Source organism: Branchiostoma floridae, chromosome 7 (assembly GCF_000003815.2).
Source record: "Branchiostoma floridae strain S238N-H82 chromosome 7, Bfl_VNyyK, whole genome shotgun sequence".
Lineage (NCBI taxonomy): Eukaryota > Metazoa > Chordata > Leptocardii > Amphioxiformes > Branchiostomatidae > Branchiostoma > Branchiostoma floridae.
Window position 1 is genome coordinate 3,193,414 of NC_049985.1, and position 19,365 is coordinate 3,212,778.

Here is a 19,365-nt window from a genome sequence, read left to right on the forward strand (position 1 = left end):
TGAGGCATTTGAGGTACGTTCAAAGGTTGCAAACTACATACGGTGTGATTAGGTTGAAGTTCGTCTGGCAAAGCAGCGCCATTTTTTATACTGATAATATAAAGAGTCCAACTTGTACTTTTGTCATGATTGAGACCCTGGAGTATCAAAGGGACAAATACAACGATGGTGTAATAACAATGCCGCAGATATAGACGCTTCGGAGTCTTCAAGAAAACGTGTGGGGTTTACTTAAGTCACGTAACTTTACATGTACGTGTACGTGCAAACACGAAACACGCAAAATGGTGGTAGTTTCGCCCACAAGAAAATAAGCAGTTCTCTTTTGTCTGGTCTGTCAGGCAGATTACAACGCCAAATAAACGAATTGCGTGTGCTGTCGAAATCACTGCATGTTGGTGACATGGTGTACATTGTACTTCATAATTTGTCATATTTGATACATACAATGACAACTTTGTGGGACTTTGACCCTTGTACAGCATGAGTCTCAAAGCCGGTACTAACTAGATCTGTGTGCAACCAACAAGAGTCAAGTACAGTCAAACCTGCCCAAATCGACCACCCGGGGGACCGGAAGAAAACGGTCGATTTGGACAGGTGGTCGCTGAGAAGACTATCGACTCAAAACATGCCCGATGCAAAGTATAAATGGTTTCCGTTGTGTTTAATGGCAAATAGCAAGCGCACTGCACGCACGCAAAGAAGCAAGGTCTTTAATGTCAAATACAACACGCACACTGTGAATTGTAAATTTAACCCCAACTTTTTATCGAGTTTTTATACGATACAGTGTTTTAAAGCTCAAGTATTTGTACACTAACGTTTTAGACAGTAAGGGAACTTTGATGCTACCATAGAAGCCTTTATGCGTCGCTATGTTCTTGATCTGAAATAACTACGGTGTACCTTTCGAATTCGATGCCCGGTACGTCCCGATAGCGTACTTACCCAAGGGTGAATGTACAGTACAGTTGGACAAAAGCACTCACACGTACAGGTCTTCCTTATAAGGTATGAGCTATACAGAACTTTCTTGAAAAAGTATGAGGCTATATACGTTTCAGCATTTTTTTCACATTATAATGATATATATATATATCTTTTTAAAGTTCTGTAACAACTGAATTCGGATTTTCTTAGCCTGGTATCCAGCCGTAATTATAGCTCCCGAGTCTCTTCTCTCCTCTTCGCAAATTGCCAGAGAGGAAAGAAGAGACTCGGAAGCTATATTACGGCTGGATACCAGGCTAGATTTTCTTACAACGATTTCGGCACAAATTCGCGCTAGTTATTATCAAAAATCGATGAAAACCTCAATTTTGAAAATAATGCGGTCGTTATGGGCCCCAATTTGGGCCGGTCGCGGTCGCGTTGGCCAGGTGGTCGTTGAGAAAACGTCTCTTAATGCTTACGTCAATGGGAAAAAAAATCGGGACCGAGAAAAAGCGGTCGAAATGGCCAGGTGGTCGCTGAGAAGAGGTGGTCGCTCGGGCAGGTTTGACTGTATGTCAGGTCATATCAGAAGAATGTCTATAACGTTACGTATTATGTCTCGTTCGCGTAGGTCTAACCCGTAGTACTGCACTCTACCTGATGTTCTTTTAAAAGCACTCAGTATTGTACTAAACTCTCCAAGTACTCTTTAATTCAAGTAAAGCTACTGAGGGCACAACCCGCCGTACGTGCAAATATGTGCTGTCTACGTGCCAAAACGTGGGCGATCTTTTGGTATCCCTAAGTGGTAAATACCGCCTCCGTACGAACTCGTAGGGAATCCGACGGATTTTGGAGCACGCAGACACGCCGTAGATTTTTACGTGTGCACGTGTGAACCCACCTTATGCGCGCGCGCTTTGCTTAGCCTGGTTTTCTGTAAGTACATGCAAGGACGTTATATCAGTGTAAACGTCTAATAACATCCGGGACTTCGTGACCCCACGGCATGCAGTCACGCTCGACGTTGAACTTCCGCATTTGCGAATCCCCCGACTCCGTACAACCGTAACGCTACACTGTCATCTCTTCTGCTGGTTCTACTATACAGGGTAAGTAGTAGACAGTTTAGACATCTTTCACTGATTCCAGCTGCAGTTAAACCACACGCAGGTAAATCAGGACATAATGAAGCTGAGTTTCAGACCTCGACAGTGAAACTCTGAGGTTGCCAACTACACGCTGTGTGGTTGGGTTCACATTCGTCTGGCAAAACTGCACCATTTATAGCGATGAATTGTTTACATCCCTACTTATACTTTTGGCATGGTTGAGCCTCTGGGGTATCAAAGGGACATAGACAAAGGCACTAATGGTGTAAGAATAATTATAGAAACATTCGTCAAAGTCTAACGTTTACTTCAGACATGTACATGTATCGTTACGTGTCCAACACAGAATGGTTTCGCCCTATTCAAACAAGCCTAAGGGTAAATGGGCGGTTCCCTTCTATCTGTCAGACAGGTTAGCACTGCAAAATTTGATTGTGCTGTGGTGATCTCTGCATGTAGTTGAATCATTCAAAGTTCAGAAATTGTCATGTTTGATAGATAAAAGGGAGATTTGGCCACTTGTATAGCATGTGTCTGAAAGCCGACACTAACTAGAAAATGGTAAGCGCCAATGAGAAGCTGTATGGTATTCACATTACGGCATTTGAAATACAACTAAACCACAGGAATGTTAATAATTAATTATATGTATATGTCTCGTTCGCGTAGGTCCACAAAAACATGTCATCCGCACTACCAACACTCTACGACATGGCGGACCTGTGGGCGCGGATTCAGGCCCAAAAGGCGTCCCTCCTGCGCGACCTGGAGCCCAAACACCTGCTGAACGAGCTGCTGCAACACGGGGTTCTGGATGACGACGAACACGAGAGGGTGAAAAGAGCTGGGGTCACCAGGTGAGATGAAGTCCCCTCCCTGTATTTCTTCCTTTTGGCTGGAAGAAATATGAATTCTAGAAAGTAAAACAAAAATCCATATTCTTGTTATCTGTTATTCAACCGTTGCTTGTTATTACCTTAGGTTATATTTGTTTATATGTGTTTAATTGTGTGTAGGAAAACGCCTGATTGGTTTGTATTGATATTTGGGATGTGGGTAGGTCTTGTTTGACTTTCTTTGAAAATGGTTAAAAGACACTGAATAAGCAGGTTCACAGGTTGAACTACGCATGCATTCTAAGGGACGGATTGGCATGTTTTTAAGGATTAAATTGATAGTTTAGATAAATAGCACACGATAAACATTTCTGGCCTTGTTTCCATGTGTTGTATCAAAGCTAAACATACCATTTGACAATCGTCATGAATAGGAAGCAATTGAGCGCAGATCAAATTTGTTAATGAGCGACCTCGAACTCTGACTTCACGTGACTTAGTGTGATAGAGCAGACAATTTTACGATTACATTTCCAAAGATCTCCTTGACCCGGAAACACATCGATTAACAATCACCATATCATATTTCTGACAGAAAGGACAGGACAGAGGCGCTACTGGACGTTCTAAAAGGAAAAGAAGTAGAGGAGTTAGCGGCCTTCATGCAACTGTTGGACAGACTTTATCCCCACCTGGCAGAACAGATTCGAACTGCAGAAAAAGAGAAAGTGGAAAAAGGTAATAGCCTTCATGACACCATCATGATGTCGCACTCTCATCTGTCATAATAGGGTTATCAATTTCCAATAGTCGTTGGCTAGATAGATCTACCCCAGGTTCCTGATACCTTGTACACTTTTGACATTGCAGGTAGCCTATGTCTGTCAGAAATGAAGACAAAAAGTTTTGCTATTTCTCATGAGATTTTGTAATTTTTCATGGCAAAGATACACTGTGAGCATTTCGAATTCCAGTGATCCCGACCCCAAGAAACTGTCGGTTCGAGTCGTCCACCAGGGATTCCCTGACGGTTGCCTGGGACCAGATAGAGGCCGTCCCAGGGGGGTCGGTGGAAGTCGCCATCTTCGCACACGGGAACGACCAGGAGCCTGTGCAGCGGCGGGAAGTCGGCTGTGATCAGACTGACGTCAGGATGGGAGGGCTGGGAGCTGGGACAAAGTACGACGCTCGAGTCCGGGTCGGAGTTGGTGAGCTACGCGGAAAAGAAGTGACGATCGAGGCCAAGACTGGTAAGAGTTTAAAATTGTTAGTACTGTGACCAATTGATAGTTTCACATAGCTGTGGTTACTATGTTTTCACCATATCATGAAAACGTGGACCGCGTGGGACAGCGTAGTGCAGCGGGACCGTGTTCGGCCCGTGACCGAGAGGTTGCGGGTTCGAATCCGGCTGCCATGTTACCGATCTTGTGCCCTTGGGAAAGGCACTTAACACGACTTTCCTCACTTTACTCAGGTGAAACTGAGTACCTAGCTTCGGCTAGGGCCGTCCCTAGGATAGGAAATTAAATGGAGGTCCCGTGTCTAGGGAGAGCCATACCACAGGCACGATAAAGAACCCGCCACACGTGCGATGGTGCGGTGTGAGTGGTTCAAAACCTACAGTACCTTGGCCGCACCTGGGGCAATTACTGTCGTATTGAGGTCACCTGAGTGGCGCCGAATGGCAGCTCGCTCCAGACCCTTGTGATTTAGCCCCGCCTATTGTAAGCTCCACGCAATTCAGCCCCTGGCTGCAAAGAGTGAGTAGTCGGCCCACCCAATATCATAAGTTGTTTGTTTCCTTTAAATTGGAAGTACTAGGTTGATCGATTTCGGTTTACAGTTCTTTTTAAGGCATAATTTTGTTCTTGTTTCAGAGAGCTTCTGGTCATATGTTTCATGGAAGCCATTGGTTATTGCCTGTGTTGTTCTGGTCATTGCTATCCTTCTGCAAATGGCGTTGGTGAAATCTACAGGTAAGGTTTTATTCGCTATTAGCGAAAAAACTATAACGTAACCGTCGTAACACTAGTTCATCTTCATTCACCTGAAGCCTTTATCCGTGTTTGTTTTTATACAGGGCATTATGGATATCAAGTCGACGTGCTGTGGTTTCAAATTGCATGTTTTTAAAACATTGCAGTTTGAAACCACCGTCCATCAAATTGATATCCCTAAATACATGTGACCTGTTTGTAAAACAACGAATAAAGGTTACCCTGCGGATAAAGGTGAAGTAGCGTTACCTCACATGGACTGATGTATCATTTGTTAATGTTTCCTTTCAAACAAACTCCCTCTTCTAAAATCACCGGCCAGGATAGAGACATATGTACAAATTATATCACTATAAGTTCAGTAATTTGTGTATAGGTATGACTTATGCTTTTTTAAGAACTTCTGTTTTCATCACACTGCAAAAATAAGTTTAATGTGTGTCGATTCATCTTTCTGCAGACAGAAGATGCCTCTACCCAAAGGATATCATGGACACCACAGTTCAGAACAGACCCAACTTGTTTGGTAGGGAGGAAGACATCGCAAATCTAACCACAGTCCTAGAAAACAAGGGTAAATGTCTGCTAATCGGTCTCAGTGGGGTGGGAAAAACGGCGATGGTGAAAGAATATCTGTACAGAAAAAGCAGTGAATATACAGCTGGTATTGTGTGGATAACTTCATATGACGATATCAACTTTTTATTCGTTGATGCCTTGCCGAAAGCAACAGGCCGGGATCCCATTGAATATGACTATCGGGATAAAAGTCTTGAATGGACTACTAAGTATCTCAGCCAAAAGTTGCTCGTACGTCACAAGGGGAAGTTTCTCTTTGTTTTTGACGACGTAGAGACTGCACAGTATGCCACTGACATGTTGAAGATGATACCAGACAGGTCAGTGGAGTCTCACGTGATTTTGATGTCCAGGCGTGAGGTTCCCCTCTCTAACGTGGCCAAAATGAAACTTCACCCCCTGACAGAAGATGCCGCTGTACAGCTTTATCGGTTACTGGAAAAGTGTGACGAGGACTCAGATATTGCGTGTATTGACCGTGGTGGTTTTATCCAAAAGATAGTCCATCTCCTCGGTTACCTACCATACGCTATGATCCACTATTTGAAGAACGCGGAACCATTTCATAAAGAAAACGATAAGGATTATACACCATATAACAGTTGGGATATTCTATCTCGCAGTTTTCTGTCGATTCGATTTCGTTTGACCGGCTATGAACGGAGTAAAAATCCAATCGTTGACGAAGTGAAAATGGTACAAAAAGAGTGCCCGAAAGCTTATGAACTTTTGGTAGTGTTTTCATTTTTCAATCACTATAAGAAAGTGCCTTGGTGTATTTTGAGAGGAAAGGGGACAGACTGGGAGCACCCGATGTTTAAAGGACAATCTTATTACGAGTTGATTGAATGTTTAGAAAACCATTCATTGGTCCAGTTGGAAGGCACTGATAGGTCATGTGAGATTACCTTGAATAGAATCGTGACTTTGTCTGTAATGTACACGGTAGACAGCGTGGAGGAGGAAGAACGATACTACTGGACAGCTTTAGAAATGTCTGTGCGCGCAGTGAACAGATTACAAGACTTAACCTTGTACTGTCGATACAACCGTCACTCTGTAGTAGATCTGGATTGCCAAGCAAAGGACCAGTGGGAGGAAATGTACTCGCGAGTACTAGAACACTCTAGTATTGTTGCTCGCAATTCTGTTAACAAGGCCATTACTGGCAGGTTTGAGAGATGCTATATGGATGAAGTTGTCATCTACTACCTGTCACCAGAAATGGAAATTACATCGATAACAATCAAAAACCCTTCGTCGGATCTGACATCCTGGCTTACTAACATGATGAAAGTGTCCGATGATGAGTTTTTGTATACATGGCCAAGAATGAGATCAATGCGGGACAGTGGATGGAAACGAATATGGAAATGTTGTTAGATTACTTAGATTAGAATAGCCTAGTTCCCCCCTCCCCGTACGAATGGAACAGTCGAGCTTGGAATGGGAGGTTGAGGAATACACACATGGGACTGAGATGTGTGTGTGAGTGTCTTTATTATATCCCTAAGTGAAAGGGACTAAGAGTCAGCTTAACAATGGTAGCAGAGGGTGCAACTCTAGACATTTAGAGTCGACGATCCGGGTCTCTGGTTTCGACGGTGCCCGATTTCTCGGACGTTTTCTGTGTATTGGCTTGGAGGGCGACCTGAGATTTCCAAGATGGCGACGTGTGAACGGCTCGATGCACAGGGAGTGGTCAAACGTGGCAGGTGTTTGGATTCGTGGAAGCCAGGAAAGCGGGGCAAGGAGAACTAGGGTGTAACCCGAAAATAGCAGTGCGGAAGGAGAGACTGAGTTCCAGAGGATTTCTGGGAGGACATGGAGGACCCTATTCAGAAGACTTGAGTGTGGACAGTTGTGAGAGGAACTTTCCAGGATCGTGTAGCCTGCAGGACCGGCCATCGTGTGCGGGTTCGGTGATTGTCGGCGGGGAGGATTCTACTCGAGGGGCTTCTATTATACATATGTGGCCTTCTAGCTGTATGCAGTGGGTTTTGAAATTATTTCCGGTGACCCAATTCCTTTGTTCTGTGTGTTTACTTTAGTGTGTTTTGAGAAGACAGTGTCTCAGCACATCTGTTTCATATATTACTATTCTGCTGGAAAGGATGGGGACCATTCAGCTTGTATCAGGGGTGGTTGTTAGCTTGTAGCACCATCTGGTTTAGTTTACGAGTACAGTATATATGGGACGACTATGGGAGTCACCGAGAACAGTTAATGACAGAAGTGATCGCAGAAGAGAACGACAAGACGTAAGAAGTCCACATTGTTGATATGTGTTGTACTAGACTTGGTAAGAAGTCAACATGATTGATATGTGTTGTACTAGACTTGGTAAGAAGTCAACATGATTGATATGTGTTGTACTAGACTTGGTAAGAAGTCCACATGATTGAGATGTGTTGTACTAGACTTGGTAAGAAGTCCACATGATTGAGATGTGTTGTACTAGACTTGGCAAGAAGTCCACATGATTGAGATGTGTTGTACTAGACTTGGTAAGAAGTCCACATGATTGAGATGTGTTGTACTAGACTTGGTAAGAAGTCCACATTGTTGATATGTGTTGTACTAGACTTGGTAAGAAGTCCACATTGTTGATATGTGTTGTACTAGACTTGGTAAGAAGTCCACATTATTGAAATGTTGCTGTTGACTTGGTAAGAAGTCCACATGATTGAAATGTTGTTGTTGACTTGGTCAGAAGTCCACATTATTGACAAGTGTTGTAGTTAACTTGGTAAGAAGTCTACATTAGTTGCGTTACCATAAGGACATTTTAAGTCATACGGCCAGTAAAAAGAAAGGACATAGGGGAAGTTTGATGAGTATTACACTGTTCTAAAGTTATCTATATAAGGGAAGTTTGACGAGTATTACACTGTTATGAAGATCTGATAAGTATTACACTGTCTAGTTTCTGTAGAACGCAGCTCATCAGTTTATGTAACCTTTTAGTCATGCAACCTTGATAGTTTTAAATATAGCTCTGTATATTCTGTTACTGAAGTTCTTTAGACAATGGTGTAAATTTCTGGTAGATTTCAATGTTTCAACTTATGTGACGTTATCTAGAATAGAAAAGAAAAAAGGGGGAATGTTAGATTACTTAGATTAGAATAGCCTAGTTCCCCCCTCCCCGTACGAATGGAACAGTCGAGCTTGGAATGGGAGGTTGAGGAATACACGTGGGACTGAGATGTGTGTGTGAGTGTCTTTATTATATCCCTAAGTGAAAGGGACTAAAGTCAGCTTAACAAATGTATCAATCAGTTTTTCTATGAAGATCTAATATTTGACCCGTGAAAGGAACAATAGACTCTACAAAATGTTACTGTGTATACAGGTTCATTGCACTGGAAATCGCTCTAAGCACAATGGACTACAACTTGCCTTGCCATCTTAATTTGAAGACTGTAGCGCAACCATTTTTACTAAGATGAAGCATGCCATATTAATAACCAGGGACTTCATCTTAACTAGAATTGATAGGGTGATGTGTTGTAAATAGTAGTTTTGATTGAGCAAATTTCGTAATTTCACGACACAGCCACACAAAAGAGGAACATTGCACTGGGGAAATTGCTTCAAGCTCTGGGGAAAGGACATATTAGAGGTCTGTAAAATATTGCGATTTCGATTTTGCCCTCAATGAGATGTATATAAATAACGCTGAATATGTCAACTACGTCTATGGAAATAAAGACTGCGTGGTGATATTCAGTTTGCTTGAAAGCGTCATTTATGAAAACTATCGGGTTTCTAACTACGTTTCCTTTCTGTCCTTCATTGACTGATTTTCTTTAAATTGCTGGTTCTGGTTGCCCCTTTTCTGACTACCGTGCTGGATGATTGTCGGAATAGCTGCTAAGCTGGGCAGTCAGAGAAACGTGAGACCATTCAACCTCAACATCGTGGGCACTTCATACCTTGTTTAGCACCAAGGACTTATCTTTGTGTTGGTGGTGTTCAGCGCCAAGGACAGATGTGATTACCTGTGTGTGGATGGTGTTCAGTTTTGTTACTTTTCTGTTTACTAATTGTACAAGTTTTGTTACTTATGTTTTGTTTTTATTGTTTATGAATTGTAGGACTCCAGGAAGAATAGTGATACTATATTTAGTATCACTAATGGATATTCCAATAAAACAAACAAAGCAGGGACAGGTGTATTTACCTGTGTGCGGATGGTGTTCAGCACCAGTGACGGGTATTTATGGTTGGGTGAAATTGAATGTGGTGTCCCTTTTCCGACTTCTTTTTGCCGCGCATTAGAATCAGTCTTGTGGTGTCCATTAAACAAAGTTACCATGCCTCCCTCGTTTGTAGTCCTGACATCAAGAGCAATAGAGATGAATTCGTAATGCAAGTGATTGTTATAAGGACTGGATATTTCAATTGGCCGGACATTAGAAAAGCATGCTATTTGCGTTAGAGTATAGCTTGATTACAGGCATTTCTATCATAGCTTACGAACGTCAAGGGATTGTCAGCCCGCATGTTGTTATTCACATGATGACATAGTCTATAGGTTTTTTTTTTTAAATTTATTCTTGGAAACGGCTGAAAATTGATGCGTGCGTGGATGTCATCCATATAATGAAATCAACATGGCCTTATGCATTATTTTATTTAGCAGAGATTGACCACCAGGCCTCTGCAATGAAGCTACATGCTATGTTTGTTAGGTTTTCAATTATAAGAGCTATGTTATATATATAGAATACAACACGGTGTATTCCGTATCACCCGAGGTGGCCGGAGGGCGATCCGACCCGCGGGAGGGCTGGGTTCACTGTTTTGATGCGAAATGCGCCAAAAGTTGAACAAATTTGGTGCCCTCAAACAAAAAGTGTTGCAACAGCAATGTTCCAACGTCCGAATCAGGTATTCACACTCGGTCCGTTCGAAATGGTTTGATTTACTCGAAGAAAGCCTGTGTGATACGCCTTTCGAACCTGTGCAATACGGAAGTTATGGCCCGGTCCGGAACACCCGTATCGTACGTTTTCGCGTCACAGGTATGACATAATTTCTGTTATAATTAACTCTGTACGGGTAGGACCAAGGCACTATTTCTCTCAAGGTGTGTATGCTTATGCCAAGAAGGGGTTAGCGAATAGAAACAATCCTATGACGTTGACTAAGCTGTTGGGCTGAGGACATCTTTACCTTGAATCTTTACCTTGAACCACAGCCAGTCGATACCCGTGCGGGTAATAAGGCTGTCCTAGTTGTGGCGGTGGTGGCATCAGTAAGAGAAGTGGTACTCATGTCTGTCTGGGTGCAGTCCCCATTCCTGCCCCAGTCTTGTCTTGAACTCTTTCACTGACTTGCTATTGACTGTGAGAGTTTATTCCATGCTGGGGTAACTCGTGTGGGAAAGAAGTGTGCCCTCGGGCCAGTAGCTTTTTGGATTTGATACTTATACTGGTGCCCTCGTGTGTTTGATGCCAAGCTTGGTGTAAACATGGCTCTCCCGCATAGGTTGCAGTGGTTATTCACTCTAACTGTGTCAAGCCCGTGTGTAATCTTAAACAGCTGGATTATGTCAGATCTCTGTCTTCTGTAGTGTAACGTGGGTAACTCCAGCGCTTTTAGCCTTTCTGGGTACGTGAGATGGGATATACTTTTCACCAGTTTTGTTGCTCGTTGTTGCACTCTTTCCACTGTGTCTCTGTCTCTTTTGGTCTTGGGGGACCATATTGTTGTTGCATATTCTAAGTGCGGTCGCACTAGGCTCTTGTACAGAAGTAAAAAGGATTCTCTTTCAATATGTGCAAAGGTGTGCTTGATCAGACCAAGAACTCTGTTCGCCTTGTTCGCTTGCACTTGCACTTGCACATCGAACGGCCAACAAACTTTGAACTTTTAATGTGGACCTTGAACAGTCACCCGTTTTTCACGAGATAAGTTAGTACTGCGCAAAACGGATGCGTGTAAACGCTTGCTGACTGCGTTTTTTTGGGAAAAATAGCTGCAGTCGCTACCTGGATGGCTGAGTCCGCCCAGGAGATTTTGCAGATCTCTGGGCTGAATGCACAAACCTGCCTTGTCTTTTGTGTGGCCTTTCTACTAGCAAATGTACTGTTGAAGCGTCCCAAAAAACTGCCTCCTTACCCGGCAGGACGAGTGCCCGTTCTCGGGCACCTCCTCGCCTTGGGCCGGGCGCCTCACCTACAGCTGACGGTGTGGAGGCGGCAGTACGGGGACGTCTTCACCGTCAGGATGGGGATGGAAGATGTGGTGGTTCTGAACGGCTACACTGCCGTCAAGGACGCGCTCGTGGACAGGTCCGAGCTGTTCGCCTCCAGGCCGCAAAACTACCTTCTTGATACGATTGTCGGTTGCGGAAAAGGTAATGTGAACAGTTCGTTCCCTATTCATTTTCCCGAGGGGCAAAGTTTGTTTCTTTCTGTCTTGATATTCAACAAAGCAGTCACACATACGATGGCAACCTGAATGCCGTTGTTTTTGTATTTAAAAAAGCACAGGCATATATACATATAATACATAGACAGTTACGTAGATAAACATACCCCTCCTGACATAAGGTACCCATCATTACATACTAGCGTCTACAGTCTTGTTGTTGACATTGATTGCTTTATGGAAAAGAGAGTTCCGAAGTCTTTTTGTTCTGGCAGGGGGGGGGGGGATGGAAATAGTTTGTTTCCCAGTGCCGTGAGCAGGGGTCGCGGTGTCGCCAACGAACCCCGATGTGCCGGTTGCAAGCGCGACGTTTTTTGAAAAGTTAAAAGATAACGCAAATGGCTGTGACGTCACAGTGCCACACCATGCCCCACTATGCCCTCACCATGCCCCCAACGTACAGCGGACTTTAGCACCAGTATATAGGCAGCAATGGGCATGAACTAAATGCGAATGTACCAAAAACAGGCGCCATTTCTGCTATCAAAGGAACGATGTCAGTTTGAAGATACATGTACATGTACATGGTACTAGTATACATGTATGGTGGGCCTCCTTGGAAACCAACTCTCAAAAGTTGAAGGGGTTGTCCACCCGTCTTAAGATGAAATGAATAAAGTAGAGTTCGGCGACCTCATTCCTCCATGAAATATTTAGTGTTTTTGTAGATTTTAGGTATGATGATGTTAATCTTTGACTAACTTGCACATGTCACAAGTATAGAATTCACACTATTTATCATTAAGCTTGTCTTTTGCATTGATTATGCAAATCAGTCCCTCATTTGCATGTGTAGTATCTGTTTATGTTCCACCTGTCATGAATTACACGTGTTACACTTGTTGAAGTCCAGGTATGGAAAATAATAGAATAATATATTACAAATTATTTTTTCTCCAGACATCATGTCTGCACGCTGGGGAACTGCGGTGAAGCAGAGAAGGAGGTTTTCCATTACCGCCTTAAAGTCTCTGGGCATGAAGATTGGCACTGGCAGCATTGAAGAAAAAATCAAAGAGGAAGCGAGCTATCTTCGTAACAAGGTAAGACAAAATCAAGGGTATTTTTTTGCACGATCGGAAATGAAATTTCATATAGGCATGCCATCTTGGCGATATTCATACTTGTGATAAGAACACAGCCTTACATATGCACTAAATTGTTGTCACAGAAATAACAGCTGTTGTGACATTATATCAGATTGAATGTGCAGGCTATATGTATAACAAACAAAGCAAATTATGTACTACAATGATGTGTCATTAACCTTGGACGTGCTTTGAGTGCGCGAATGTTTCTCCCGGGAAAATGTACATCAATGCAAAAAACTGCATGCTTTCCTCGCATGAATAGTTTCTCGGGTTGAAACGTCACTGAATAAAGAGACATTTTTCACAAACCTTGCTTTATTTCCACCGACGTTTCGGTGACCGTCTGTCACTTGGCAATTCTGACTGATTCACATTCTGCTGCGGTAACAAACATCAAAGATTTCCATATCTATAGTTGACATATATTGAACTCTTCTTAACGTTTGTTACCGCATCCGTGAGCAGCGACACCTATTGCTGCAGTACATGTGAACCAGTCAGAGGAAGGTCACAGACGGTCACCAAAACGTCAGTGAAAATAAAGCAAGGATGGTAAAAAAGGAGTCTCCTTATTATGCATCTTCAGATTGTAGAATATGATGGACAGGCCTTCGACATCTCAAACGACGTGAACGTTGCCGTCGCAAACATCATCTGCTCCATGGTGTTCGGGAAGCGCTACGACTACGGGGACAAGACGTTCCGAGAGCTCTCGGAGTCGGTCTCGAACGTCATAGCTGCAATGCAGGGACAGATCGTCACCGTCTTCCCTTTGCTTCGGTTTGTTCCTGGAGGTGAGTCATATTTAATCGTGTTTTCGGTGTTTAAATAGCATAGAAAAAAAAGTGTGGAAATTAAAATTATTGCCATGGCGACGGTTTTATTGTTTACAAGTATCAAAGATTGTTGTTATTAATGGGCTTTAATAGTCGTATTCCATTCGCCTGGCGATTAATGTTCAGAGAGCATTCCTGTCAAAAGGGGTTCTCTTGTGAGTGAAGGGTGAACTAATAATGTAAATGCTTCTCATCGATTTTACGAAACAGACCCTCATTTACATAAATCATATCATCTTCTCTAGCTTACCACAATGATATTAAAGCGTTTTCTCATTAATTATGCAAATTAGGTCTTTATTTTGACTGAAAAATCGCCATGCGCGAATACGGAAAACACTGCTGTGCACACGTACAGGCCTATACGCCTTTCTCACGCGGCGGCCATGATAGATCTAAAAAGAGTTCAATGTGGCAAACAAAAGGCTGTCCATCATAATTAGCAGTTCAACCAATGATAGCCTGCCAATTAGGAAAGCGACCAATAAGTGAATGGCTGCAAATCCGTCAAAAATTTGCATTACTATGTTTTTATTTTGCATCTCTTAAGGGACTATGGGGTCAGTCTTCACTACTCTAAATTGCTACATCTTTCGGTGCATAACACTTCTTGTAATATTTATTATTCTATCTTGTATCATGAAAATTTGTGTGGTTTGGGGGGAAACTAAATGGGACCTTGTTTTAGAAATAAGTTTTGTCTGTTTGCCTCATTGACCTCGTCTTCGATCTATCATGGCCGCCGCGTGAGAAAGGTGTATACCGCTATGTGACCTGCGACTGGAAAGCTTACCCGTGGAGGTAATGGTTCAGTCCGGCATGATGCAACTACGCACGCGCGGACTTTGGCATTCCTGACATTCCTGTACAGTTTTTGGAATTCTTTGCAAACGGTCGCTCACTATATTATTAGGCTCGCCCATCAGGCGTCGCCAAAAACCCCATGCAACCATGTATCTTAAGATCCATCTTTCTTTACATTTACAACTGTGAGAAGAAGTCAAACCTGTACATACTAGCACTCATTGGACGTTGTAGTTGCATGTAGTAAGATAACTCCTTCTTATTTAACTAGAACTAGTACTTGTACTTAGATTATTCAGATCTACTTAGAACTTTATCATTCCGACCTGTACTTAGCTTGTGAGAGCAGAAACGTACAATGAAGGTCTTCTTTATTCATGCATTCATTCATTTATTAACCTACACGTTTAAAGCGCGTGCGGTAATATTTGCTATACACGGTTCCGGCAAGGTGGTATTGTGGTTGGTCACTCCCATACGTTCACAGCTATAAATGTTTTTTTTGTTGCATTCGTATGTTTGGCATGCACCTATTTTTTTTTACACCGTAGCAGATGCTACAGGTGATGTAATGCAGAAAACATATCTTTTGCCATGGAATTGTGGAATAGGTCATTAATGTCGTTGGCTTTTATGGTCTGCGGTAACTTGGGGGTCGCCGAGTAGATGTTGAGTTATGTGTTGTTTTAACGTCCTGTGTCTTGTTGCTTGACACATAAAGCTGTTGTTGTTATTTAGTTAAGACTTCAAACAGATATTAGGCTGATGTTAGGCTCCGGCTTCCTACACTGCATTGATTACCGCCAACTTATAAACAATAAACAAACTTTTTCCAGTGTAAACGGACGTCGTCACAGCGAAGTTACTGTAAAATGTATGTTTTACAGTAAACAGATCCAGCATGAAAGCGCTCAAACTCAACTCAAAGATCAAGGCACTTCTGTGGGACGAGATAGCCCACCATCGTGAGAACCTCGATCGCGAGAATCCGCGAGACTTCATCGACCTCCTCCTTCTCCAGCTGGAGCAGCATGAAAAGGTGGACAACCTGACGGAGGAGAATGTCATGCACATAACCCATAACATCTTCTTCGCTGGGATGGAGACAACCACCAACACTTTGCTGTGGAGCCTCCTCTACATGACTTTGAACCCAGGCGTACAAAAGAAGGTAATTACCTTTGATGTTTGTTAGAAACAAAACACTTTTCATAATCAGTAGATTTTTTGTAAATAGAATTTTCATCAAGCAGTGACTACTTTTTAAAGGTTAACACACGTACAAAATTTCGATGGCTCTCAGTCCATTCTTGCTCACGGAGTGGTCCATGCTATTCACAACATATTTAACGTCACATACATGTATCTATAGACACCATAGTCTTAAACTCTGCATCCAGGAAAGGTTAATTCTGCACTTCATTTCTGTAAAAAAAAATAACGGTTCTTGTGGGAGACCAATGTGCAAATGTTGGCACAACATAGTGTGTTTTTGGCACACAAAAAGACAGATTAGCCGGAGGCTCGGTGGGCGTCACTCCACCGTAAGGGAAAGTCATGCCTTTCCCGAGGGCACATCGTTGGGGCATGTTGGGTATCGAACTTGGGACCTTTCGATTCCGAGCCGAACGCTCAAACAGTTACGCCACACTACCCATTTCAACCATGTAATCAATCTCTCTCTAAGTCTAAGCTTCTTGATATAATCAACGTTAACAGTGATGCTTGTCCACACAGGTACAGCAGGAGCTTGATGCCGTCATTGGTGAGAGTCTGCCCGCCCTGTCTCACCGTCCCCAGCTGCCCTACGTGAATGCCTGCCTACAGGAGGTCATGAGGATCCGCACTCTTCTTCCCTTGAACGTTCCACATGCCACCACGCAGGAGGTCAAAGTTCAGGGGTTTGACATCCCCAAAGGCATTAAGGTATGCAAAGTTCAGTATTACTTTGGTGGCACTGTTGCAGAGATAATTACCTGGACCTATGTGACGAGGAAGAAGAGACTGCGGAATACACAACAAGGGCGAAGTACAAACAGCCACACACAAACTCACATGCACTGGAACACACACATACACACACACCACAAACGCACACACACACCACATACACAGTGACACACACAGTGACGCACACAAACACAGTGACGCACACACACACAGTGACACACACAAACACACGCAGTGTGACTTCAAATGATACAGGCATCATTACGAGGCGTTACTGCCGTGACTTCTATCCAGGTCCAAGTACAAATCTACTGAAAGGTTTACTGCATAGCTACAAGTTATCTGATTCTCGACCCTTGACCGCACGTTTACTTTTTGATCCAGGTATTTCCTAACCTGTACTCTGTCCACATGGACCCCGCCTACTGGCCTGACCCGGACCGGTTTGACCCCGAAAGGTTTCTGGACGCGGAAGGGAACGTTATCGACAAGCCTGAGTCTTTCCTGCCCTTCTCTGGAGGTAAGGGTTAAGCTTGGTTCCCGGTCGGGTAATTCTCGGAAACGAAAAATATGATTTAATATGCATCAAATCGCACAGAACGTTAGAAAAATATTCATGAGCAAAATTTGCGTATATTTCTTGATACACACTTTTATTCTTCGTTTCCGCAAACATCCCGGCTGGCCCCCGGTTTGGAAATGGGACTTAAACCTAGGAGATATCATTATTTGGATACAGTAATGATAACACACGGTCGTATTTGGCATACGCCTGATCTCAAGCCGGTACCTCACTGGATTGCGGTACAGTGGCAGTACGTTGGGGCTTTGGGTAGATTGGCGGTTAGTTCGTGCCCATTGGTGCCTATTGCAGGATTGGCTCCCAACTTTGCTGTACGCGGATGGTATGGTCACGGCATGGTAGCTGAGGCCTTTTCCCAACTTGCGATATTTTTTAACTTTTAAACAAACATCGCCTTTATAACCTGGTACTTTGCCGTTCGTTGGCGCCTGTTACCGGCGCCGCGACGCCTGTTTGCGGTAAGGTGACTGTTCCAAAACATAACGGTAGAGGGAGGTGGAAAAGGCTGGAAGGCTGGATTGGAGGGGTGGGGGTGGTTATCTGGTAGGGTTCAAGCATCTGGATTTGGAACTAGGAAGGGTTTGAGCCAATTTGGATTGGGAACCAGGAAGGGGTTTGAGCCAATTTGGATTGGGAACTAGGCTAGGGAGAGTTTGAGCTATTTTGGATTGGGAACCAGGAAGGGGTTTGAGAAATTTCTGGATTGGAACTAGGGTAGGGACAAAACTGGAATTTTTTCACTTCTTCCACCCCCACCCCCCTCCACTTTTATTTTTTTGGAACGGCCCATTATATTGGCGGTGTCAAACACCAACCGTCAGGGTACTACTCTCCAAGCAGAGGATAGGCTCCGACCGCGAGACATAAAGAAAATGCTACAAAATATAAAGTCAGATAAAAACGCCTTAAAAATGTACAAAACTTAAAAATGTACAACCGGAGCCGCTGAAAGATGTCTGGAGAGTACCACGGTACCACAGTCAAGTTAGACACCCCCTTTAGATTGATGATGATGATGATTGGTTTATTGGAAATGAAGATCGAAATCTGGCAGCCCAAAGGCTGAATTATGTATCATCTTACAGAAATCACAATCTCAGTCATTAAGTTAAAACTACAGTGTAAAATGCAAAGGAAACAAGTAAAAGTATCGTTTTAAAATCGTACGGTCACAGATAAAATCAAGTAGAAATATATCTCTGCTCTTTGCTGTTTCCAGATAATCCAACAAACTATTCAAAGGCGTCACAATCATGAATTGCTGTAGGTTGATGGCATGGTTACTGCATGGTGACCCTTTAGCTATAGAGTTTCTAGTCTAGTGTTCACTCTATTCTCCTGCAGGCCGGCGCGTGTGCATTGGTGAAAAGCTGGCCAGGATGGAGCTTTTCCTGTTCTTCTCGACCCTGCTGCAGTCCTTCACCTTCAAGGCGCCAGAGGGCGCTCCTCCGACCGACGGCGTCGTTGGGATAACCTGGGGTCCGCATCCGTTCAAGCTCTGTGCCATTCGGCGTTAGCTTAACACTAGATCACCTTTATTCGCGGCATAAACGATATACGTTGTACCTAAAACGGTATTTTGGGATATCAAGTCGGAAGACGGCGGTTTCAAATTGCATTTTATTCAAATATTGCAGTTGGAAACCACCGTCGTTCAACTTGATATCCCAAAGTAGTCTGGATTTAAGTACTTTGGATATAGGTTTCCCCGCGAATAAAGGTGAATACCCTGAATTATCCGGACCAGGAGCATTTAATGATTTCCTTTTATCAAACATTGATATTTTTCAATGGAAATTTACAGGGTGGTAGAACCTGCTCAGAACATTACAAAAATATTGATTGACCGGACGTTGAACTGTACCTTACACTTTGGCCCCCTTGTATGCAATGTAACTAAAGGTCTCCAAGGTCGTGGGGCCACTACATGGTTGGATGATGTAATCCACTTATGAATCCTTCTACAATAGAAGCCAGTTAATCTCACCACGGATAATTGCACACTGTTAATTTCATGGTATCTTCAAATCCCAAACCAGCTGGAAAACCTCGCCTTGTTGCACCACCAGGATAATTGCAAAAAACGCACTGGCAAATGCGGAGTGCAATTAAACGGCTTCTACTCTACGATAAGTTAAAATGTTTAAACAAACATTCATTGATCAAGTTGGGCAACAGGCCTTAAATAGAATCGTGG

The 19,365-nt window shown here is 43.3% G+C and overlaps 2 protein-coding genes across 2 annotated transcripts; both read left to right on the forward strand.

The window, feature by feature from the left end:
- Positions 1-1,975: 1,975 nt before the first annotated feature.
- LOC118419304 (cytochrome P450 2J2-like) lies at positions 1,976-16,900 on the forward strand. The gene is made up of 12 exons (XM_035825663.1): positions 1,976-2,048; positions 2,718-2,905; positions 3,480-3,622; positions 3,859-4,134; positions 4,765-4,863; positions 5,345-5,458; positions 11,600-11,830; positions 12,805-12,947; positions 13,582-13,789; positions 15,523-15,806; positions 16,373-16,561; positions 16,880-16,900. Exons 2-12 carry the CDS (start codon positions 2,730-2,732, stop codon positions 16,898-16,900), a joined length of 1,884 nt encoding a protein of 627 aa, XP_035681556.1. The 5' UTR covers positions 1,976-2,048; positions 2,718-2,729.
- A 71-nt stretch (positions 16,901-16,971) lies between these two features.
- Positions 16,972-19,199, forward strand: LOC118419880 (cytochrome P450 2D9-like). The gene is made up of 2 exons (XM_035826535.1): positions 16,972-17,105; positions 18,513-19,199. The coding sequence occupies exons 1-2, from the start codon at positions 16,997-16,999 to the stop codon at positions 18,683-18,685; spliced, it is 282 nt and encodes a 93-aa protein (XP_035682428.1). The 5' UTR covers positions 16,972-16,996; the 3' UTR covers positions 18,686-19,199.
- The last annotated feature ends 166 nt before the right edge of the window (positions 19,200-19,365 follow it).